The sequence below is a fragment of the Gobius niger genome, assembly GCF_951799975.1.
Source record: "Gobius niger genome assembly, chromosome: 8".
Lineage (NCBI taxonomy): Eukaryota > Metazoa > Chordata > Actinopteri > Gobiiformes > Gobiidae > Gobius > Gobius niger.
In genome coordinates this window covers 26,095,796-26,115,270 of record NC_136859.1, presented here as the reverse complement: position 1 = coordinate 26,115,270, position 19,475 = coordinate 26,095,796, and the positions used below count along the sequence as shown (strand labels likewise).

Genomic DNA, 19,475 nt, shown 5'->3' with positions numbered 1-19,475 from the left:
GACGTCATAACTCTCCACACTGGCGTTTTTGACACAAAAGTGAAAGACAGTACAAAAAAAGCCTTGTTTGGTGCGACTTGTGTTTCTACTGTCAGCTCACTGTGACAGTTCAGACTAGTCCTTTATTTTTCCTTTGAAATAGATGAGAATGAAAACGTGTACATGTCTTACAGCATTTGTTGTAAAGCGTGTCTCCTTTTTGAAGAGTTGTTAGAATATGATAAGAAAATGTAATTGTCTTAGTCCGTGTTTAAAACTTCACCAAAGACAGTCTTCTCTCTCCCGCAGTGATGAATAAGGAGCGAAAGTGACCAACGGAGGGATGAAGGGAATGAGGAGACCGCTATGAAGACGACAGGGCCGGTTTTGTTTCACTCGGGAGGGTTTTTAGAGGAACGGCAAAGGGTGGAACACTGGACCGAAACTGCTTTTTTGCTTTGGAGACATTGGGACTTTCACGGCATATTTTGCGTAGCATGTGTTAAACCTGGACTTGATCTGCTGAGTGGAGCTCTTTGACAACATTTCTTTTTTTTTCTCTCTCTCTCTCTCTCTCTCCACAATCCGCTCGTGTCACTTATCCAAGTTTGACACAGCGGACAAATGACCACACGAATCACACCCACAGCTTTGGTCAAATCTTGTGTTTGCAATCACACTCCTTTATGGCAAGAGGTGACTGAATGTGTCTGCACTTACTGTAAAACGTCTGTTATGTACATACACAAGGCACATTGGGGAGTAAATCACAGGTTGCCTTTTTTTTTTTTTTTTTGCTTGATGTCCAGTACAAATGATATCCCTCCCATTTCCAATTTTCTTCATGCCTGTGTGTTTTTTGTTTTGTTGTCCCTTAATATAGTACATTTGCTTTGGGCCCACATGTAACTCCATTGGGTTTCCTTCCAAAATTAGCTTGTATTGAAAGCACAGCCAAAAATAGAACTAGCTTCAAGTTGTACAAATTTATCTTGGGCATTTTGTATATTGTTTTTTTTGTTTTATGTCAAAAAACGGTGACACTGTGCGTGACTGGAAACACATTACGTCTCCATTTGAAATGTGTTTCACGGTCACTCAAGCCTATACTCGGACTATATGCGGGATCCTGTTTGTTGAAACCATTACTGTTACAAGCACAGCACAAAATAATCTGTTTGTTTTTTTTAATGATTTTATAATTTACTGCATTTGTTTAGTTTTAGGAGTCAAGGAGTTTTTTCATTTACATTTTTACCAAATTAGAATGTCACAACATGATGGTACGTACGTTTTTTTTGACACTGTTGAGAGGCCACAGGGTATGTTCAAGAGCCCTTTAATTTTTCTTATACACTGGAGCAAATGGCCTGTTATTTTATACAAATAAACCACTATTTCTTCCTGCATTGTTGATAGCTGCCATGTTGACTGTTAGCAAAGCTGTGATTAGTAGCAGGCGACAATGAACATTTAGGTTTTTATATGAGATATTGTGCTATGGCTTTGTTTTGTTTTTCTAGAAAGGGGATTCTTTATAAATTTGGAACTACTGACGTTTGAATTCTTTATACTTTTACCAGAGATTTCTTCTTTTTTTTTTTTTTTTTCATGATATATTTAGGATTCTTCTTTTGTATGCAATATCCTCAGTGCTTTACTTCTCTTTACTGGATGCTGTATATTTTGTGGTACGTTGTTGTGACCTCTGGGGTGTTGATGTGTCTTTAATGATGTTTTTGTTCCAGCTGTGTAGAATTTATACTGAAAAAAAAAAAAACAAGAAAACCAATCACACACTAAAAACGCTTTGTGTCCTTGTTGTTTTTACCAACATCAACATGGTTTCGGATTCTGGGAGCAGCAGCCCACTTCTTACTTTCTTTTGGGGGGTAGCATGATGCGTAGTTGGTTTCGTGTCTTGCTCAATGGCACAATGGCAGTATGCATTTCCAGGATTTCCGGATTTGGATTGTGGGAGAGACTCCACATGAGCAAGAACTGAACCCACAACTACTGTCTTAAAGGCTTTTTTTGTTCTTTTTTCCTGGCAGGCTGTATGCAGAAATATGCAATGCTGCCCCCCACAGTTAAGGTTTAATAACTTACTTTACAGCAATTAATATCCTTTTTATTTTACTTGAAAGTGACACCATGACTTTCCTTATTCAGTTTAATGTGTTTAATCTCAATTTTAATTTAACCTTTTTAACCCCCGCCTTTACCAAGATCAATTTTCTCCACTTCGGCTTTACCCAAATCTTAAAACTTACAGCATATAGACCAATATAATGCCTCATTTGAAAGCTAAAAGTTACAAAACTGATCTAAATGGATCTTTTTCCTCGCTTTATCTTCCCTTTTTTTTCCCCATTGCTTTTTTGTCACTTTTTCGTCACATTTTTGTCATTTTTCTGTTACTCTTTTGTTGCTTTTTTTGTTGCTTTTCTGTGGCGTTTTTGTTGCATTTTCGTCACATTTTGTCACTTCATCCTCATTTTCCTCTCTATTTTGACACTTTTTTCAAGAAGCTTTAAGATTTGGGTAAAGCAACTGGAGAAAAATGTGCTCGATTCAGGCGGAGGTTAAGACATTTTACCAGATCATTCAAATTGATCACCTTTCCTTTAAGAGTAAGCATGTTTTTTTTTATATATTTATATATGTAGACGCTAAAATCCTCACTTCAAAGTATTCAAAATTGCGCTGTTATATTGTACGAAGAAAAACTTCTAGATTGTTTTTCTACTTGTTTTATTTATGCATGCAACTATTCACCAACCAGTTTAGATTCTCATTCTGATTGGTAATAGCACCTTTTGGTTGCACATAAATATTTAAAAGCGGTGTGCATTTTTAGTTGAAAAGTATCTCCACAATCTTCATAAAAAGTGAAACCGCGTCTCCGGTCCAATTTTCTTCATCTTCGCTCGCACTTTTCACAGAGATGACATCTGAATTGATTCGTGGTTTAATCTCTGATATAACTGGCTCTATGGAAATGATGGCTAAGGCTGATTGATGCTGGGATTGGTTGTGACAGAGCAGAAATTTGCAGGAAGCCTGCGTCTTGCATTGATAAAAAGTGTCTGGAGGGATGGACTCTGATGCACTATCCTGTCTATTCCCTTTCATGTTTATAGATGAAGCAGTCAATCATCAGGCGGTATGGCTCTCTCTGCATAAATTAGCAAGCAATTCCCCCAGCAGCTGCTACAACAATGATGGGCTTATTACGGACCGTATATCATAAAAAGGACGGGCGCGGAGGAAAATATGCAAATGCAACTTGAAGTAAATTAGTTGCCCATGTTAATAATGAAAAGATATGATTTCAAAATGTTGTAAATGTCGAGACAAAGGTTAATTTATAATAATGCATTTAAAAGCAAAATGGACACCCTTTCCCTTCAACTGTCTTTTTAGTTTGTCCATTCTGGGCACCTGTAAGAACAGAAGTCAAGAGGGTATACCTGCATGGCTAGCATAAAACAAAGATGCTAACACAGGATAGCACAGTTTTTTCAGGGATGTTGTTATTGAGGGATGTTGATTATTTTTTTACTACATAAATCTTTCTCTACTGAATTTAAATCTAGACTGAAGCCATTGGTGAAGTGACCAGAGCTAACTAGGACATCAGCTAACTGGTACTGGTACATTAGCTAACTGGTACTGGTACATCAGCTAACTGGTACTGGTACATTAGCTAACTGGTACTGGTACAGTAAATTAGTTGCCCGTGTTAATAATGAAATGGCATGATTTAAAAATAGTGTTGTACATGTCAAGACAAAGGTTAATTTACAATAAAGCTCTGAAAAGCTAAATGGACCCCCTTTCCCCCCAACTGCCTTCATAGTTTGTCCATTCTGTCAATAGGCTACCTGCATGGCTAGCATCAAACAAAGATGCTAACCAAGGATAGCAGAGATTTTTGAGGGATGTTGTCCTCGTTCACGGAGGACAACATCCTTCTCTACTGAATTTAAATCTAGACTGAAGCCATTGGTGAAGTGACCAGAGCAAACTGGTTCATCTTCCCGAAACCATGACCATTCCTCCTGTACACAGCAATTCTACTCTTCGGTTTCAGCCAATCACAGCTCTCGTCCCGGTACACGCCCCCTCCAATGCTCGGGTCCATTAGCAAATGAAAGTACCCTCATCAAAGTGACCCGCTTCAATCGATCGTGGCTCCCTCTACAAAGCAGCTCTAAAGGCAGCCAGTGTAATGGATTGTGGGAGCAAAGAGGTGATTTATGGGAAATGTAAATAACAGTGTCAATGTCACCTCAAAACACACACTGCGGGCCTCCAGATTATTTAACAAGCTATTTTTTGGTTCATGAAAAAGATCTATTTTAATCTTTATCAGAAGATGTCTCGTCTAAATTTTATTACCGCTGTTTTGGAAATGGACTCCTCCATAAAAACATTTTTGGCATTATGGTTCAAGGGAGGAACATTAAAGGTTCATTCATCTTCATTCATGACAAACATGTTTATCCATTCCGTTGCTTATCTAGTGGATTTTGCCATTGAAACTACTCAACCCATTTTAGTGTGTTTATGTTACTGGAAACAACAATCATCTCATTATATCTTTTCAAAATGTGCATCAAATATAACAGCACTTTCTTGGCCAAGTGAGTTGTGTGTGGGATCTCATGACTTTGAATCCGTTCGATCCTTTCAAGTCGTCGTCATTTGCTAATTCAGGCTATACTTCATTTGATCATTTTTCTCTTTTACATGTTCTTCAAATTGTATTGTTTGTCAGGCTGTAGCTGGCTGTCTTTGTTCAGGTCAGTTTAGTCCGCTTTGTTGTCAGTTCTACTACACTTAGAAGATAACTCGGTTTCCTCCTAAACCCTTGGTGTAAAATCAATCGTTGATTCTATATAGAGAGCAAAGAGGGTCACCTTTCTGAAAGCCTGTCCAGCCTTCCATTGGGCCAGGCCTTTGAACATCGATACTCTCATGTCTTCTCCAAGATTACAGGGCTGAAGAAATTGTAGGATGGGTGTATATCCCAAGATTAGTATTATTTCTCAATCGAAGCGTCAATCAATTTCAATGTAAACATCCACCCCTCCCGGAAATGCCGCCTTAACATGGTGGAGGGGTTTGAGCACCCGAATGATCCTGGAGCTCTGTTGTCGGGGGCTTCGTGCCCCTGGTAGGGTCTCCCAAGGCAAACAGGTCCGAGGTGACGGGTCAGACAAAGAGCGGTTCAGAAGCCTCTTATGAGAGACCAACAGGCCCAGTTAGAACCATGAGGCCGTCCTTGTGTGGACCCAACACCTGCAGGAGGAGCCATAGCGGGCTGGTGCAATGTGATTTGGGCAGCTCCAACAGCTGCCCCCACGACCCGGCAACGGACAAGTGGAAGAAAATGGATGGATGGATGGATGGATGGATGGTTGGATGGATGGATGGATGTAAACATCCAATGCTACACTTTAGATCTTTAGATCTTGAGGATGTGGTCAGGATTGCACAGCCTATTTCTCCCTACAGGTTGATGGTGAGAAACAAGTGTACCCTTTAAAGAAACCCACCCATGCACTTTCACATCAAGTCATCATTTATCAACCCCATACAACACAAGAACCTTATGACTCTCTCATTGTGTCATACAAAAGAAACTTCTCCCTCAGCTTGATGAAAGCCTATTACTGTCTCAAGCCAGGAGATCCAGCCTGCTCCACAGTGATATGGATCGGACCATAGCAGTAGCTTATGCTTATCCATGTGTTTCTGTATTCCGCACGGTTCGTCTGAGACCTCGCGTTTGTTTGCCGTAGAAAGAAGGGGGGATCAGGCCTTCTCAGAGCTGCTCACAAAAGCAAGGATTACACTCATTCTTCCTAGTTCTCCCATCTTCCCTGCTTCACTGGCTTCGGCTACGGTGGCTTTAAACTGATTTAGCCGTTAACTGTCAGCTCGCAGAGGGATGACAGACAGGCGCGATGTGTGCGGGGACCATGAACTTGCAGAGACTCTGTGCTTCTTGAGTATTCAAAGTGAGGCAGCCCTTTATGCAAGAGGGCTCTGCTGTATACAGTTTCTACAGTATGCGCTCCATCGTTGTCAGGCGCAGTCAGGCCTGGCAAAGGGTTGTCTGAGGACATTGTCAGTTGTAGTAGTAGTTGTAGAACAGAAACATGAGGAAAAGGGTTGGCAAAGGTGTGTGAGGATGTTCACTGTTTTTGCTGTACACTAACAAACAGAAAGAACAGGTCGATCACCAATACCGTAATACAAAAGAGTCTTGAAATTGTCCAATGTTTTGGACCTGAGATCAGTGGTCTCCCCCTTTGCCCCATTGCCAGCAAGCAGTAGACCGCTCCAGATATGCAACAGTAATAAATGACTCTATGACTTACCGTTGCTGTTGGGACAGAGTGAAATAGGCTTCCTTTTAGCAACAATATCTTGACATTCATCAGGCATGTATATAATGAAGAAAATATATTTTATAGCGCTTTTGTACAATGGCTTGTAATAAAGGTTTTGTAGATTTATTCTTTTTTTCCTAGTAGTGGAATGAAATCTGTTTTGTCCTTGAGTATGTTGTAAAAATAGATTGTTGTGAAGGAAGACTGTTATTAATTGTGAAAAAAATCTACTGTGAATTAGCTTAATGTGACTTGTTTACCTAAATGAATCCTTCTCTCTGGGGGTAATACAAGTGTCTCTGGCCAGAAAACCACACTTGCAGCTTTCCCTGCTCGGAGCACCAGTACTAATAGAATCACGAAGAAGAAGCTAACAGGCTAACGGGCAAAGCTGTCTGCGGGCTAGCGCCACTTAAACAGTATTTACAGCCAAGTTTGAGTGAAAAAAAGTATCTCCATTGTGTCATTGGATGTACAATATCGCTCTCTCCCTTTGTCTTTTCTGTCAGCGTAGTATTTACTCTCACGGACAATTAATAAGTTAAAAAATTGCAACTTGCTACGACACCTGCATTTGCGCTCATGGCCTCTAGGGGCAAGTTACTTAGTACTGCTTTAATGTGACAGTACAGCTCCACTTATCTTCCTGAAAACGTGTGAAATTGCTAATAAACTCATTAAGTTAGTGTTTAAAAGTAATAGTTTGTAATCAGAAATCCTGGTACAGGACCTTACATTAGCTGTTTGCTTGTTTTTTTGACATTTGGATGCAATGCAAGCCTATAGCAACCCAGAATAAACAGAGACCCACATATTGGAGGAATGGTGAATGAGATTGAGAGCAATGAGATTTCAATTTCTTTTAAGTTGGCAATACAATTATGTTTCCTTGTGTCTCATAGTGGGAACATATTTTTAGAAAAGTCAATTGCTTCTGGATTTAGAGCTAGTCCAACCTCTGTGTATTATTATACTCTTGGCCCATTAGTGGAAATGGCTGCACTCAAAACATTAGACTAATTAATGAATCGTATATTTACAGGACAGACCGCATATGTAAATCTGATTTGAACAGGTCGAGTGCATCCATAAAACAAGATGTTGATATGTTTATAGTCTTTCCACAATGTCACACATCTTGTTTTTGTTGGTAAAATTGACCAGGCTAGTTGTAGACGACCCTCTCGTCTACAACTAGCCTGGTCAGTTTACCCACAATGTTAAATCTAAATATATGTAATCACTATAACGGCCCTTATGGGTTCTGCAGGATGTGTGATAGATATGTTTACCATTGTCGCTGCTCTGATTTAATTTCCTGTGTCCTCCCTTTGTTTACCACACTGTCCTGGGCCGATGAATTACATTGATTGTATCAGTGCCATGAAGACTCGTGTGATGTGCCGCCAGAGTGTCGTTTACGTTGATCAAACATCCTCGCAGGCCACCTGGATGAGAAAGGCCCAGTCATGTCAAAACACTTTAATTTTAATGTAAGAGTTAATAGTCAAATCAAACTACAGGATGTGAGATTACCTGTAGCTTTGTTGCGTTGTATATCAATGGAATACATTAAAGGAGAAGCAGATTCCATTTTAAATGTTATTTATGTTTGCGGGTGAGACAGATGGAGTGTCATGTTTTAAAGAAAGTGTTTGTATGGACACATGGATTTCAATGAAGCAGGAAGGCAACAACAAAGCCTAAAGATAAAGCAATGTGAGAGTTTATTTTTGCACAATGACAAAAGAAAATGCATCATTGGTCTGCAATTTTTCACTGATATCATTGTACATTATTCGACGTGTGTTTTTCTGTACATTTCACTGTTGTCGGGTTTTTGCCTATAGCCACATATTGCATTTAATAACCTTGGCTCTACAGAAGAGCCCACAGCCAAAACAAGCCCTCCCGAGACAGCAGAGTGAGAGTGAAAAATCCGAGGAGGAAAGCAATGCCCTGTAAACAAAAGCTATAAACGAGACAGGCCCTCAGGAACCGATGAGCAGCTGTGCAGTACGACTCCTATGAGAACTAGCTGCTAATGCTTTTGGAAAACAAACTCAATACTGATCTGACCTCAGAAATATCAACTGCACAGAAGCATATGTTGAGAGAGGGGAGATGTTGTTTCTCTAAACACCCCCCTGCAGCGTGTTGGGCTCCGCAGCGCTAATGAAAGGGTATAGCTTAACCTTGTTGCTCAACACTTTTAGTGGAGAAGACCTTCTGACACACACACGCTGACACATACGCTCACCTGGTCCGGGGAGTAAAATGCACATCAGGCCAAAAACAGAATAGGTTTGCACTGACATCATCCAATGTTAGTTTTATTTGATGAAAGACCGATCAAAGGGCAAAGGGGAAAACACTTGTCCGTGCAACTCCACTGGAGACATGTGCGGTCTAAAACTACTTTATCAGATATCTGAACATTGCCTTTTCATTTTTTTTTTTTACAAATTCCAGTGAACAATATTATAATTCCAAAATATATGTCAATGTCAAATTATGAACTGCGTATCTGAAGTGGTATAGATAAAAAACACACACACAGTTAGAAAGCAAAATGAAAATCCTGGATTATTTGTCCATGCAGCCCTCCCTTTTATTTCAGGCTTGCACTGGTCGATGGTGTTCCGATCCCTGCTTGTGTTGATGGTACGATAAGATATAAACACAAAAAAATATACTTACTCTAACATCCACTTATTTGTCGCAGGCATTTTCTCTCTCTGTACTCCCCACATCTGTATGCAGAGTGGAGAGTGTCCCCTGTGTGTTGTCAGAGATAGCCCTGACAGTGGCTCGTCCCGGGGGGTGCCCTTCATAATTACTGTCATCTGCTCCACTGCCTTCCTAATGAGGGCCCCTCCATTAAATTTTACCATTTTTTTTTGTCACTGCGCTTCTCAAAAGCAAAAGCAGCGTTTGTAATTCTGTAATTCTGTGACTTTTATGACTGTACCGTAATGGAAGAAGTACAGTTCGCAGAGTGCAGTTTGGTTCAGAAATAGACGTGCTTTTTAGTCAACGGTTAAAACAGAAATTCAAATGGGAGATTCCAGACAAAGGAGGAAAGATGGGGCACTATAAAGGACGAGGCACTGTTTTGCAAAAAAAGAAAAAAGATACATCCACAAGTTCAACAAACATTGATCGTATGTTAAAAATTGTGTGTGTCTGCCTGAAAAAAAGGAAAGTTAGTTAGCCATCCACTTCCGACCTATAGGAAGTGTCCTGGACTCTGTCTGCTCTCAGCTCCTTCCTTATCAGCACACATCAGGTCTGGTCCACTGTTTTAGCAGTGAGTCAGACGAGCTCTCTTCGACTCAGAGGAGAAATGGTGTGACCTGGAGATAGTAGAGTTATAATTGTTTGCCTCCAAAACCTCTGGACATCAGTCGCGACCTGGTGCTACCTAACGTGACTGCAGGCTCTTAGCTGACAAATGCTGCTACGAATTCAAGCCGTTACTGTCATTGATCACCTTTAGCTTAGTGCATGTCCCTTTGAAAAAATTAATAAAATAATAATAAAATAAATTTAAAAATTAAGTGAGTCATAGGGAAGATCATCATATGGACTGGGCACAACCAATTCTCGTCGATTATATATATTTGAAAGAGTCTTCTATGATGGAAAATTCCTGAATGACTAAGAGTCTTCACATAAATATGATTGTTGGTTGCCATTCTTAAGAGCAGGGGTCCTCAAACTACGGCCACTAGGGGGCAACTTAAATAAATAAAAATGAATTCCACACGTGTCCAGCAGAGGGCACTGACACAAAAAGAGATCAGGATATGAACGACACATTATAGCCACGTGGTAAATGAAGCTTAACCACCACAGAGTTAAGTGTGGAGTGAATGAATAATGACTACAGTGTTACTTTGGGAAACTTGTGTAAGCAGTTATTACTTCGGTCACATTACGCAATGATGTTTTATTTGAAAATAAAAATAAATGGAATACCTGTGGAATTTCAAAACAGAGTGTGAAGACTTGATCACTATTTTTGCAAAGCACGACAGCTAAACAAATATGTGCCTGGAATAAAGTGTTGATCTTGTGGATATAGTAGTGGGGACAACTGTGCCAGGCTACTTCACAATGAGGTCCGCTGCATTTTGCTCTGGGTCAAACAATTCTACGTTATAGCCAACCCAGCCCGGCCCCCATGACAGTCAGGAACGGCAATGTGGCGCCCAGAGAAAAAAAGTTTTAGGACCTGTGCTTTAGAGTATGACAGATAATGCATTTTTGATGCGTCTTGATTATTTCATTTCATTTAGATTCATTGACCTTACTTTCATACCACATCCCTCATCCCTGTTACTTCCATGTCCAATTTCTTGTTCTGTTTAACCACTTGCTCCTGTATGACCTTTGACTCTTAATGTTTCCTCTTCCTTGTTCCTGTAAACCTGAGCACATTAAGACAGACAGTTTGCCCCCTGCTTGTGACCCGTACAGTGTCTAAGGCCACACTTCTGTTGTCTTAATGCTCCAGGGTAAAAAAAAAAGAAAAAAGAAAAAGCCAGAATGGGGAGGGGTCAGGGGTCGCAGTGGGCAGAGCCATCGGGTATAGTGCATTCCTCACTAATTGTATGTGTTAGCCCATACCCCTGTAGGCTTTTACAGTGCCATGGAGACGTAAATCTTGTTCCTCATCCACTCCCTGTCACAACTTGCTTATCGGTGATAAAATGGAGATTGACAAAATGCAAAATTGTTGTTGGAGACAGATGGGTTTGGCCCTGGCATGTTGTCTGAAGGCAAGGCCCAGAGGGATGCGGGAAAGTTGCTCAAATCACAGTGGAGAGCGTATTGGATGTTTTGTAAAATTGCAGCGCACATAGGCTATAGGAGTAAATGGTCAAAATAAGTGTTGGTTTCACGGCTGAAATGAAATAGCGTCTGGCGTTACCCGACGATCAAGCTCTCGTTTTTCATTATTTTGGAGCTTGTCCGGCTTTGTATGTGTTTGTCAAACTATCTTTATTTATGTTGCATTCATAGAAAAAGCAATTTTGATAAATATATAGAAAAAATAGACATGGTGACGTTCGTCCTTTGCCCCGTCCTTCAATCTGTCAGGAGGGGATTGTGGGCGATCATTACGGTGTCCAGAGACCTTTCTCTTGGCCAGACGTGCCTAAATGCAGCTTATATACTTGGCTTGTTTTGGATTGATGGGGCGAAAGGTGCAGACTTCAGATCCCACCTGAACTCAGAACTTGCATCAAAGCCACTCAGCCAATGTGCAGTCAATACAGAACCACACAGTGGGTACTTGGAAATAAAAGCAATCAATGTGAGCCGTTATTTTGGGCAGCATACCATGATGGGGCAGATTCAATGATAGTCACTTGTAAATGCTGTAAAAACTGTAATGGAATTCTATTTGTGCCTCTGCCTCTTTTAGCATCAGCCATATATAATACAACGGTTCCAAGAATGAATGTCTTTTCGTCATGCACTACAGCAATTACTTTTGGGGTGGGTGACATTTTTTCGCAGGCGTGGAGTTTCCTGGTAATCGGTTTATATAACCCATACAATTCACTGATATATGAGAGAGTTTAGGCCACTTAGCTCCAGGGAGTGTCCAAGGCCTATGGTGGGACCGGCAGGAGGTATCTCAGCTTAAGTCGGTAAATGTTAGCATGTCACAGTCTTTATCCTTAACCGTGGCGCAGGAGATTGTTTATTTGCCCCCAAAGCTAACAGTGCCCTCAGGTGATGTATTTCAGGAGCATTCCTCAAATGTATAGTCAAAGACAAGCGAGGGGAGACATGTTCAGGTATCTGTTAGAAATGTGAAAGATGCATTAGCACAAAAGATCCTTCTGTTGCCCATTAGTATGTTTTGGCCTGGTCTGCCAAACGACATGCTTTTTCAAAGAAATATAGTGGAAGCGAGCACAATCTCAGTGATTTCCCAGTGGGTGTGATTGACAGATAGAATCAACCAATTTGAGAAATGCTGGCTCTGACGCAAGAACAGGAAGCCTTTTCAAATATGTCCTTTTTCAGGAGGAACGTGTTTCTTTTAGGGATTTTATGCTTTCCAAATTATTTAAAAAAGCAGAAGAAAACAGTGTATCAGTCGACGCGCCGCCGTCTTTAATGTTTGGGAAGAGTGTAGTGACAGCTTCTGTCTCTTGCTGGATGAACTTCCGCCTCTCGATCCGTGAGTGGTCCGATATTGGCAAAATCGGGAAACGATTGGCTGAGAGCTGCTGTCCAGACGTTTCTTCTTTTGAACAGAAAGGAGTGGCGTCTGGCTGACCAAGCAACTCTAAATGGGGCCAGAGACGAGACAAACAGTCTGGCCATGTGATGGACACAGAACAATCTATCTCTAAATGTAGATGTTTGACGCATGCTCCTCTAACAACTCTCTCAATGGTGCTTAGTGCTGGTCACCCTCTCCACTAGAGGGTGACCTCACTAAGTTCCTGGGTGTGCACATCACAGAGAAGCTCTCCTGGACCATGCACACTGCATCACTCAAGAACAGTCAGCATCAGCATCTCTACTTTCCCCGCAAGCTGAGAAGAGCTGGAGTCCCAGCCTCCGCTATGTGCAACTTCTACAGAGGGACTATAGAGAGCATCCTGACCAGCTCCATCACTGTGTGGCACGGCTCCAGCACTGCGTCCTGCCGAAGGAGCCTCCAGCGCATCGTGAGAAGAGCGGAGAAGATCTGCGGAGCCCCTCTCCCCCCTATTAAGGACATGTACTCCACCTGTCTCTCTTTTTCCTTGGGCGACATGAAATGAAAGACTCATAAGCTTTATTTATTAGGATTTGCCTTCAACGTAGGAATGACTTCAATGAGGCTGTCCACATGAATCAAAAATAAAAGTTTATCATTTTCTCTATCAACACAAACAGGGCAGTATAATATGTTACAGTATGTTAAAGCAGAACAATGATGTCATTACTTTGTACCCATAATGCACTGTGACATACAAATAAACGTTACAAAATGAAAGAAAAAAAATAACTGTGAAATGTACTGTACAAAAAGCTAATGATTAGCGTTTATAACATCTGTCTATTGGTCATTTATTGATTGCCAAGCAAAGCAAAAATTTGATTTATTTGATCACTTCAGAACACATTCAGTTTGCTGTGGTGCAGTGAAGTTAAGGGGAGGATTCTCAGAAACTCGCAAAGTATCACTGATACCATAAGGGTGTATGATGCTTCCAAGATGGACCAGGATGGGAATCCCATTGCCACTTTCTCAGCTGTTATCGAACGGCGTCATAGGAAGAAACAGTGAGGAGGGTGGCCTCACTACAGAGTCACGCTTGTTTTTGTTAGTGATGCTATGATTTTAGGTCATAGCATCACTTAAAATTAAAGATAGATAGAAAGACATCTCAAAGACATCTCAAACAGCCGTGATTGACAGACGGGATCAACCAATTACAGAAATGCTGGATGACGCAGGACAAAAGCGACAGGAAGTCTTTTGTATATTGGCAAAATAGGGAAATTATTAGGTCTCTCCTTTTGAACAGAAAGGGGGAGGGCCGGCCAGGCAAAGTAAACTTAACTTGTTGATGTCCAGAGGGTATATACTGTATATGTACACTGACTGTAAAACAGATCAACTTTGCAAAGCATTTCTTGAAAACATTCGAGTGAACACGAAAAGCAATAGTTTGAGGGAATATCTTCAGTTCCAGTGCCAGATCTTGACCTTGTTATGATTTATTCTAACCTTATTTCTTAGTTATCTTTTCAGCCAAGTGTCCTGACCAGGTCATATTGACATGACACTGAACAAAATGAATCGGTGGATTTAGAATCAGACATTTCTGAATAAATTCCTCCCTTATTTTCTAGCCCCGATTGCCTACTTTTTTCCCAGATTGTTGAATGCTTGGTGATGGAACAAACTTTCAATATTAATGTTGTCAATCTGTTATTCATGAACTGTGTTTGCTTTTCAAAAAAAAAACATACTCATTGTTACCACAGATCAATATGCTATTTAGTAAACATGACCGCTTTTTTTTCTCCAATTAAAAGAAAACTGGTCAGCTAATCCATATAAAGAAAAATGAATGTAAGCACGTGTAAGAGAAAGGGGTGAGGCATGCGTTTCCATGGCAACAGCATTACTCTCCGGTGTGTATATAAAAGTCTGCTATGAGTGTAATGGGAAGGCAAATGGACTCCCTGTGGGGGTTACTTCTTTGTTGCTGGGGCCCCACTTTTGAGAGCCCATTACTGCAAATGTACTTGGTTTTCTAGGAGGGAGTGAAATGATTGTATCCTACATGTATGTGCGTGCGTGCGTGCGTGCGTGCGCGCGTGTGCGTGTGTGCGTGTGCGTGTGCGTGGGCGTGCGTGTGCGTGTGTGCGTGCGTGCGTGCGTGTGCGTGTGCGTGTGCGTGTGCGTGTGTGTGCGTGTGTGTGTGTGTGTTGGGGGATGGAGGGAGGTCCATTTTTGATATTATAGTGCATTATCAGAGAGCACAAATCGGAGATCTTTTTACTATATTGTTTTTGGAATATCTTGCATGATTTTACAGTGTGTGACCTTATCATCAAAATCTTTCTTCAAATGTTGATTGTGATACAACCTCATTTGACAATCTATAGAAACTCAAATCACCAATAAAAATGCATTTATAAAATGTACAGTGCTTCAGACCATGTAACTGACCCCTTAACCTTTTACTTATGCCTCTAACCTCAACCTAATAAACCAGCAAAAACACACACCATAGGTTGGTCCTTCAGCTGTAGTTCTGAACCAAACTGGCTCAATATCTGGATAAAGGATGGGTCAAATCCAGAGGACTTGACCCATCCTCAATTTCAACTTTCAAGGAACACAATTTGAAACTTGCTTTCAAGATACACATTTTGAGCATCCTTTTATTCTTGTTTTGCTTTGCTCATTGTTAGAATCAATGGACTGCATGATGGTAAAGGACTGACTGCCAATTTTGGCAGATGCTTTTCCCCCCTAGTTTGTTTGCTTCATTAGATCAAGATTTCCAATTAAAAGTTATGTTTATCCATTCGTTCTGTTTTGTTTGTTTGTTCGTTTTTCAATTTAATGTTTGCTTGATTTCTGTTCTTCAATTAGTTAAACAATTTCCCTTTGTTTGGCAGACTGTTTCATGCATCTTTTTATTAACTCATTACGTTTTCTTTTTCTTCAAGTTAAGTGGTAATTGTTTTTGTTTCTGTTGGTTGTGTTATTATGCATAGGAATATATCCGTGAGGTTTAGCATAATGAGTGCACTTACTGTACTGTGCATATGAACTGTCGCGCATTAAAAAAAAAAACATTGGGTGTATATTGTGCATACCTTATTTAAATTCACCTGCCTGTTTTAAATTCTGAAAACATAATACTCCTCCAGCACACTCTTAAACTTCTGTTGGGGAGTCTAAAGTCATTATACAATATTATTCCAATGCACTTTACACAACAACCTAAGTATATTATAGGTCTCTTGTTTGATTTTTACAGCTGCACTGCAGTTTGTCTGACTGAAAAACCACAATTCTATAATTGCATTCAATACAGCTTTAGATCAACATTACACGCTGTTCCAAATTATGATACAACTCATAGTTTCAATACATTTTATAGGTTGTAAAGAACTGAAAAGGTTTTTTGTTGAATTTGCAGCATTAGGAGGTCATATTTGCTGAAATTAAGACATTTCAATCAAAAACATCTTAACAGGTCAAGTTACATTTTAACACAGGACCCTTATTTGATATCAGCTTAAAAATTCTTGCATTCATTGAACTTGTGACTTTTTGGAGAGCTTCTACTTGGATTACTTTGCAGGATGTCAGAATAGCCCTAAAGGGGCCAACCAGCTCCCTCCCCGTGATTCTTGACCCAAACAGGACTATATTTCTGGGCCACTGCAGCCGTTTCTCCACATCAGCAATCAATTAACAGTTTAGGGGAGATAGATGGTATAACTACAAGCCTCTGGAGGGTCTTACACCTTGATGTTCGGGAGACTCCAGATCACCACTAGCTTCAAATACCTGTTGGCTGTTCTCTTAATCTGATGTGTTTGTCTGGCAGAAACCGTCCTCATTGTGCCTTTATCTGCACAAACCTGTGTGTGCTCTGAATCAGCCTCTTAAATCTCTTAACAGTACGATGATTACGCTTAATCTTTCATGAAATATCAAAGGTTTTCATACCTAGTCCAAGGCATTCAACGATGCAGCAGAGAGATCCTTTTTCTTTCCCTTATTGCTTGAAAATGGTGGTTTGGGTTTACCTGACTAATTATCACAGGTGTTTGAGATTGATTTCAGTGATTCAATGAGCCCTGAGACATAATACCATCCATCAGTGTAAGTGGGCGGCACGGTGGTACCAGTGGTTAGCGCTCATGCCTCATAACAAGAAGGTCCCAGGTTCGATTCTCACCTAGATGGGGCCTTTCTGTGTGGAGTTTGAATGTTCTACCCGTGTTGGCGTAGGTTCCCTCCGGGTACTCCGGTTTCCCCTACCACTATTAACATGTACAATAGGTTCGCCTCTGGGGCCAGGAAAAAGGCATTATTGATCTCAGTGGGACTTTCCTGGTTAAATAAAGGACAAATAAAATAAATAAAAACAAAAACATCTAAACTTTATGACACATAAATACAATTTGCATAATAATTTGGAATGCGGTGAAACAATTCAAAGGCAACATATCATTTTATTTACAGTTATTTTATCTTCATTTCTACTTTTTCAGCTGGGTTAGTTGCAGTTTTAAAGATATGTCAATACACTATGGATCATGGCTATAAAAAGTATCAAAACTTTTTTATCAAAAGTCATTTTTAGCAAGCGTCCTTGACACACCGTTCGACTCAGTTGAAAACCACTGGTCTGTGTGGAGTTTTCTCTAAACCAAGACACGGTAATTCATAATCTTTGTAGGATTTACTGTTAGACAAACACACTCTTCACTTTGATTCCATTTTGAGGCAGTGATGTGACAAACAAAATGGAGACAGATTTCGGATTTATTGTGCAGATATTGTGCTAAATAGGAGACAGGACAGAAGGAAGCGTGAACGTTGGGGGAAAAAATGGCCAGAGAAGAGCTAAAACCAACAGAAACAGTGTTATAGATAACTAGCCCAGTCTTCCGCATGATTGTATTGCAATAAGGAATGCAGACAGGAGCGGTTTAGGGGGAGTCAAGATTTATTCCAGTGCATAAAAGTTTTAGAGCACCAAGGCCGTCTTATCTTTACCACTCCTGATTATTTAGCTCCATTAAATCCTGAGTGGGAGCCGTGAAGGATGAGTCTGACCTGCAGAAATCTTATTGTTTGCAAGAGCATTCTCCCTTACACCATAACCATTTGTGAGATATTAAGAACTACTAGTGTTGTATGAGAAGTGTTTCCTGGAATCAGTGTAGTGGGCTTGGGCAGTGTAGAGCTGCAGTGAAAACAGTGACTCGTATGACACACCCCTGGGCAACACACCTATTCATTGAGGTTTGTTACCCAGTGTAGCCCAATATTTCCAACAATACTGCAGAATATTGTTGAGACAAATGGGACCAAAAACACTGATTACATTTTTTTGCAAGAACCTTGATAATTGTATTAACAAAGTAAACAAACAAACCTTTTTTTGTGAGCTGAAGATTTTCATTTGCAGAGACGGAAATGTGAACCTGCACTTTGACCTTATTGAACAGATCCATTTACCTTATTTGAAAAGGAAATGAAAAGTCAATTTGCATTTCAAATTTACACAGACAGATTAGCGGATGGGCTGTTTGGAAAGTGCGATGAGGAGACTTGTTTTTTTAAATAGTAATTTCAGTTTTATGTCTGCAGCTCTGTCTGAGTTTATAAGACAGTGTTTCAGAATGTACAATACTAACGCCCCACTGGCATTCAATACTTTCACTTATTGATTTTATTGTATTTTTGATTAAACTTTAAGTCTAAATACATTGTTTTATGAAAGTGTGTAGGTTCCATGGTAAATGTCATGGATTGGCAGGATGTTGCGAGTTTGGCCTTGCTTTTTTCTCAGTCAGACCCAAGCTGCTTTGGGTGGATGAGCTGTTTTAGTTTTCTATATGAATCCAATGCATTATTAACAGTAATGTACGGCAATAGCTCCTGTCATAGTGGTGATTGTGAAAATGCAGTTTTGGACACTGTAAACACTATCAATTTAACATGATTTTGTACGTCTAGTGAAGTTTTAAGTTTAAAACGTCTATCTCTGTTATAACTTCTAATTATTATTTTTTAGCTTACTGTAATAAACATCAGTGTTTTGAGTCAGTTTTCTTTGGAGACGTGGCGACTCGAGGTGGGAGGACTGAATGAAGCTACAGAAAGTTGGGTTGGGCAGATGGTGGGGGGGTACCCTGTGCCTCCCTCTGCGTCTGTGATTATAGACACAGCTGTCACTCAACCACATATACATCTATACATCAATACTCTGCGACATATCCGAGCAATGCCTTTCATTCGCTATGTCTTTGTTCTCATTGTGTCCTCGTGTTTACGGTTTTACATTCTTGAGTGTTCACCGGCGCAGAGCCGAAGGCCAAAGGTCAGGTTCGTGTTCAAACTTGCGGAGAGCGCGCTTCGTTCGTCTCCTCTTGAGTCTGGAATTTCTACTGTTCTTATCTTTGCGTGTGCATTGTCGCCATCTAGGGGTGCTCTATGTGATTGCAGCTCTGAGGATTTCAAGATAGCGTGTGGCACTTTTGTTGCCTGAATGCAGTGTTAATTTTGACAACATATTTTAATTTAGTTTTAGTCTTAGTCTTTTGACGAAAATGTAATTCGCTTTTAGTCTAGTTTTAGTCAAAAAAAAATCTTTAATTTTAGTCTAGTTTTAGTCGACTAAAATTGCAAGTAAATTTAGTCGACTAAATTTAAGACGAATTTAGTCGACTTTACATTGATAATATTCATTATAATCATATTTAATCTTGTTCCTCTGCTTCATGGAGCTGCTCCACATGAACAAAGCTCAGAGCTGATCCTTTGACAGTGAATTTGCATGATATGAGGCTCTTTCAGACGGTTAATAGAAG

The 19,475-nt window shown here is 40.2% G+C and overlaps 1 protein-coding gene across 4 annotated transcripts in view; it reads left to right on the top strand.

Annotated features, from left to right (window-relative positions):
- The window catches only part of bcam (basal cell adhesion molecule (Lutheran blood group)), a 61,409-nt gene extending 60,417 nt beyond the window's left edge, over positions 1-992 (top strand). For all 4 annotated transcript variants that reach the window (XM_079561910.1, XM_079561908.1, XM_079561909.1 and 1 more), the window contains one exon: positions 289-992. In XM_079561910.1, the coding sequence (XP_079418036.1) occupies positions 289-291 (3 nt within the window). In that variant the 3' untranslated portion in view covers positions 292-992. The remainder of the gene's footprint in view (positions 1-288) is intronic.
- The last annotated feature ends 18,483 nt before the right edge of the window (positions 993-19,475 follow it).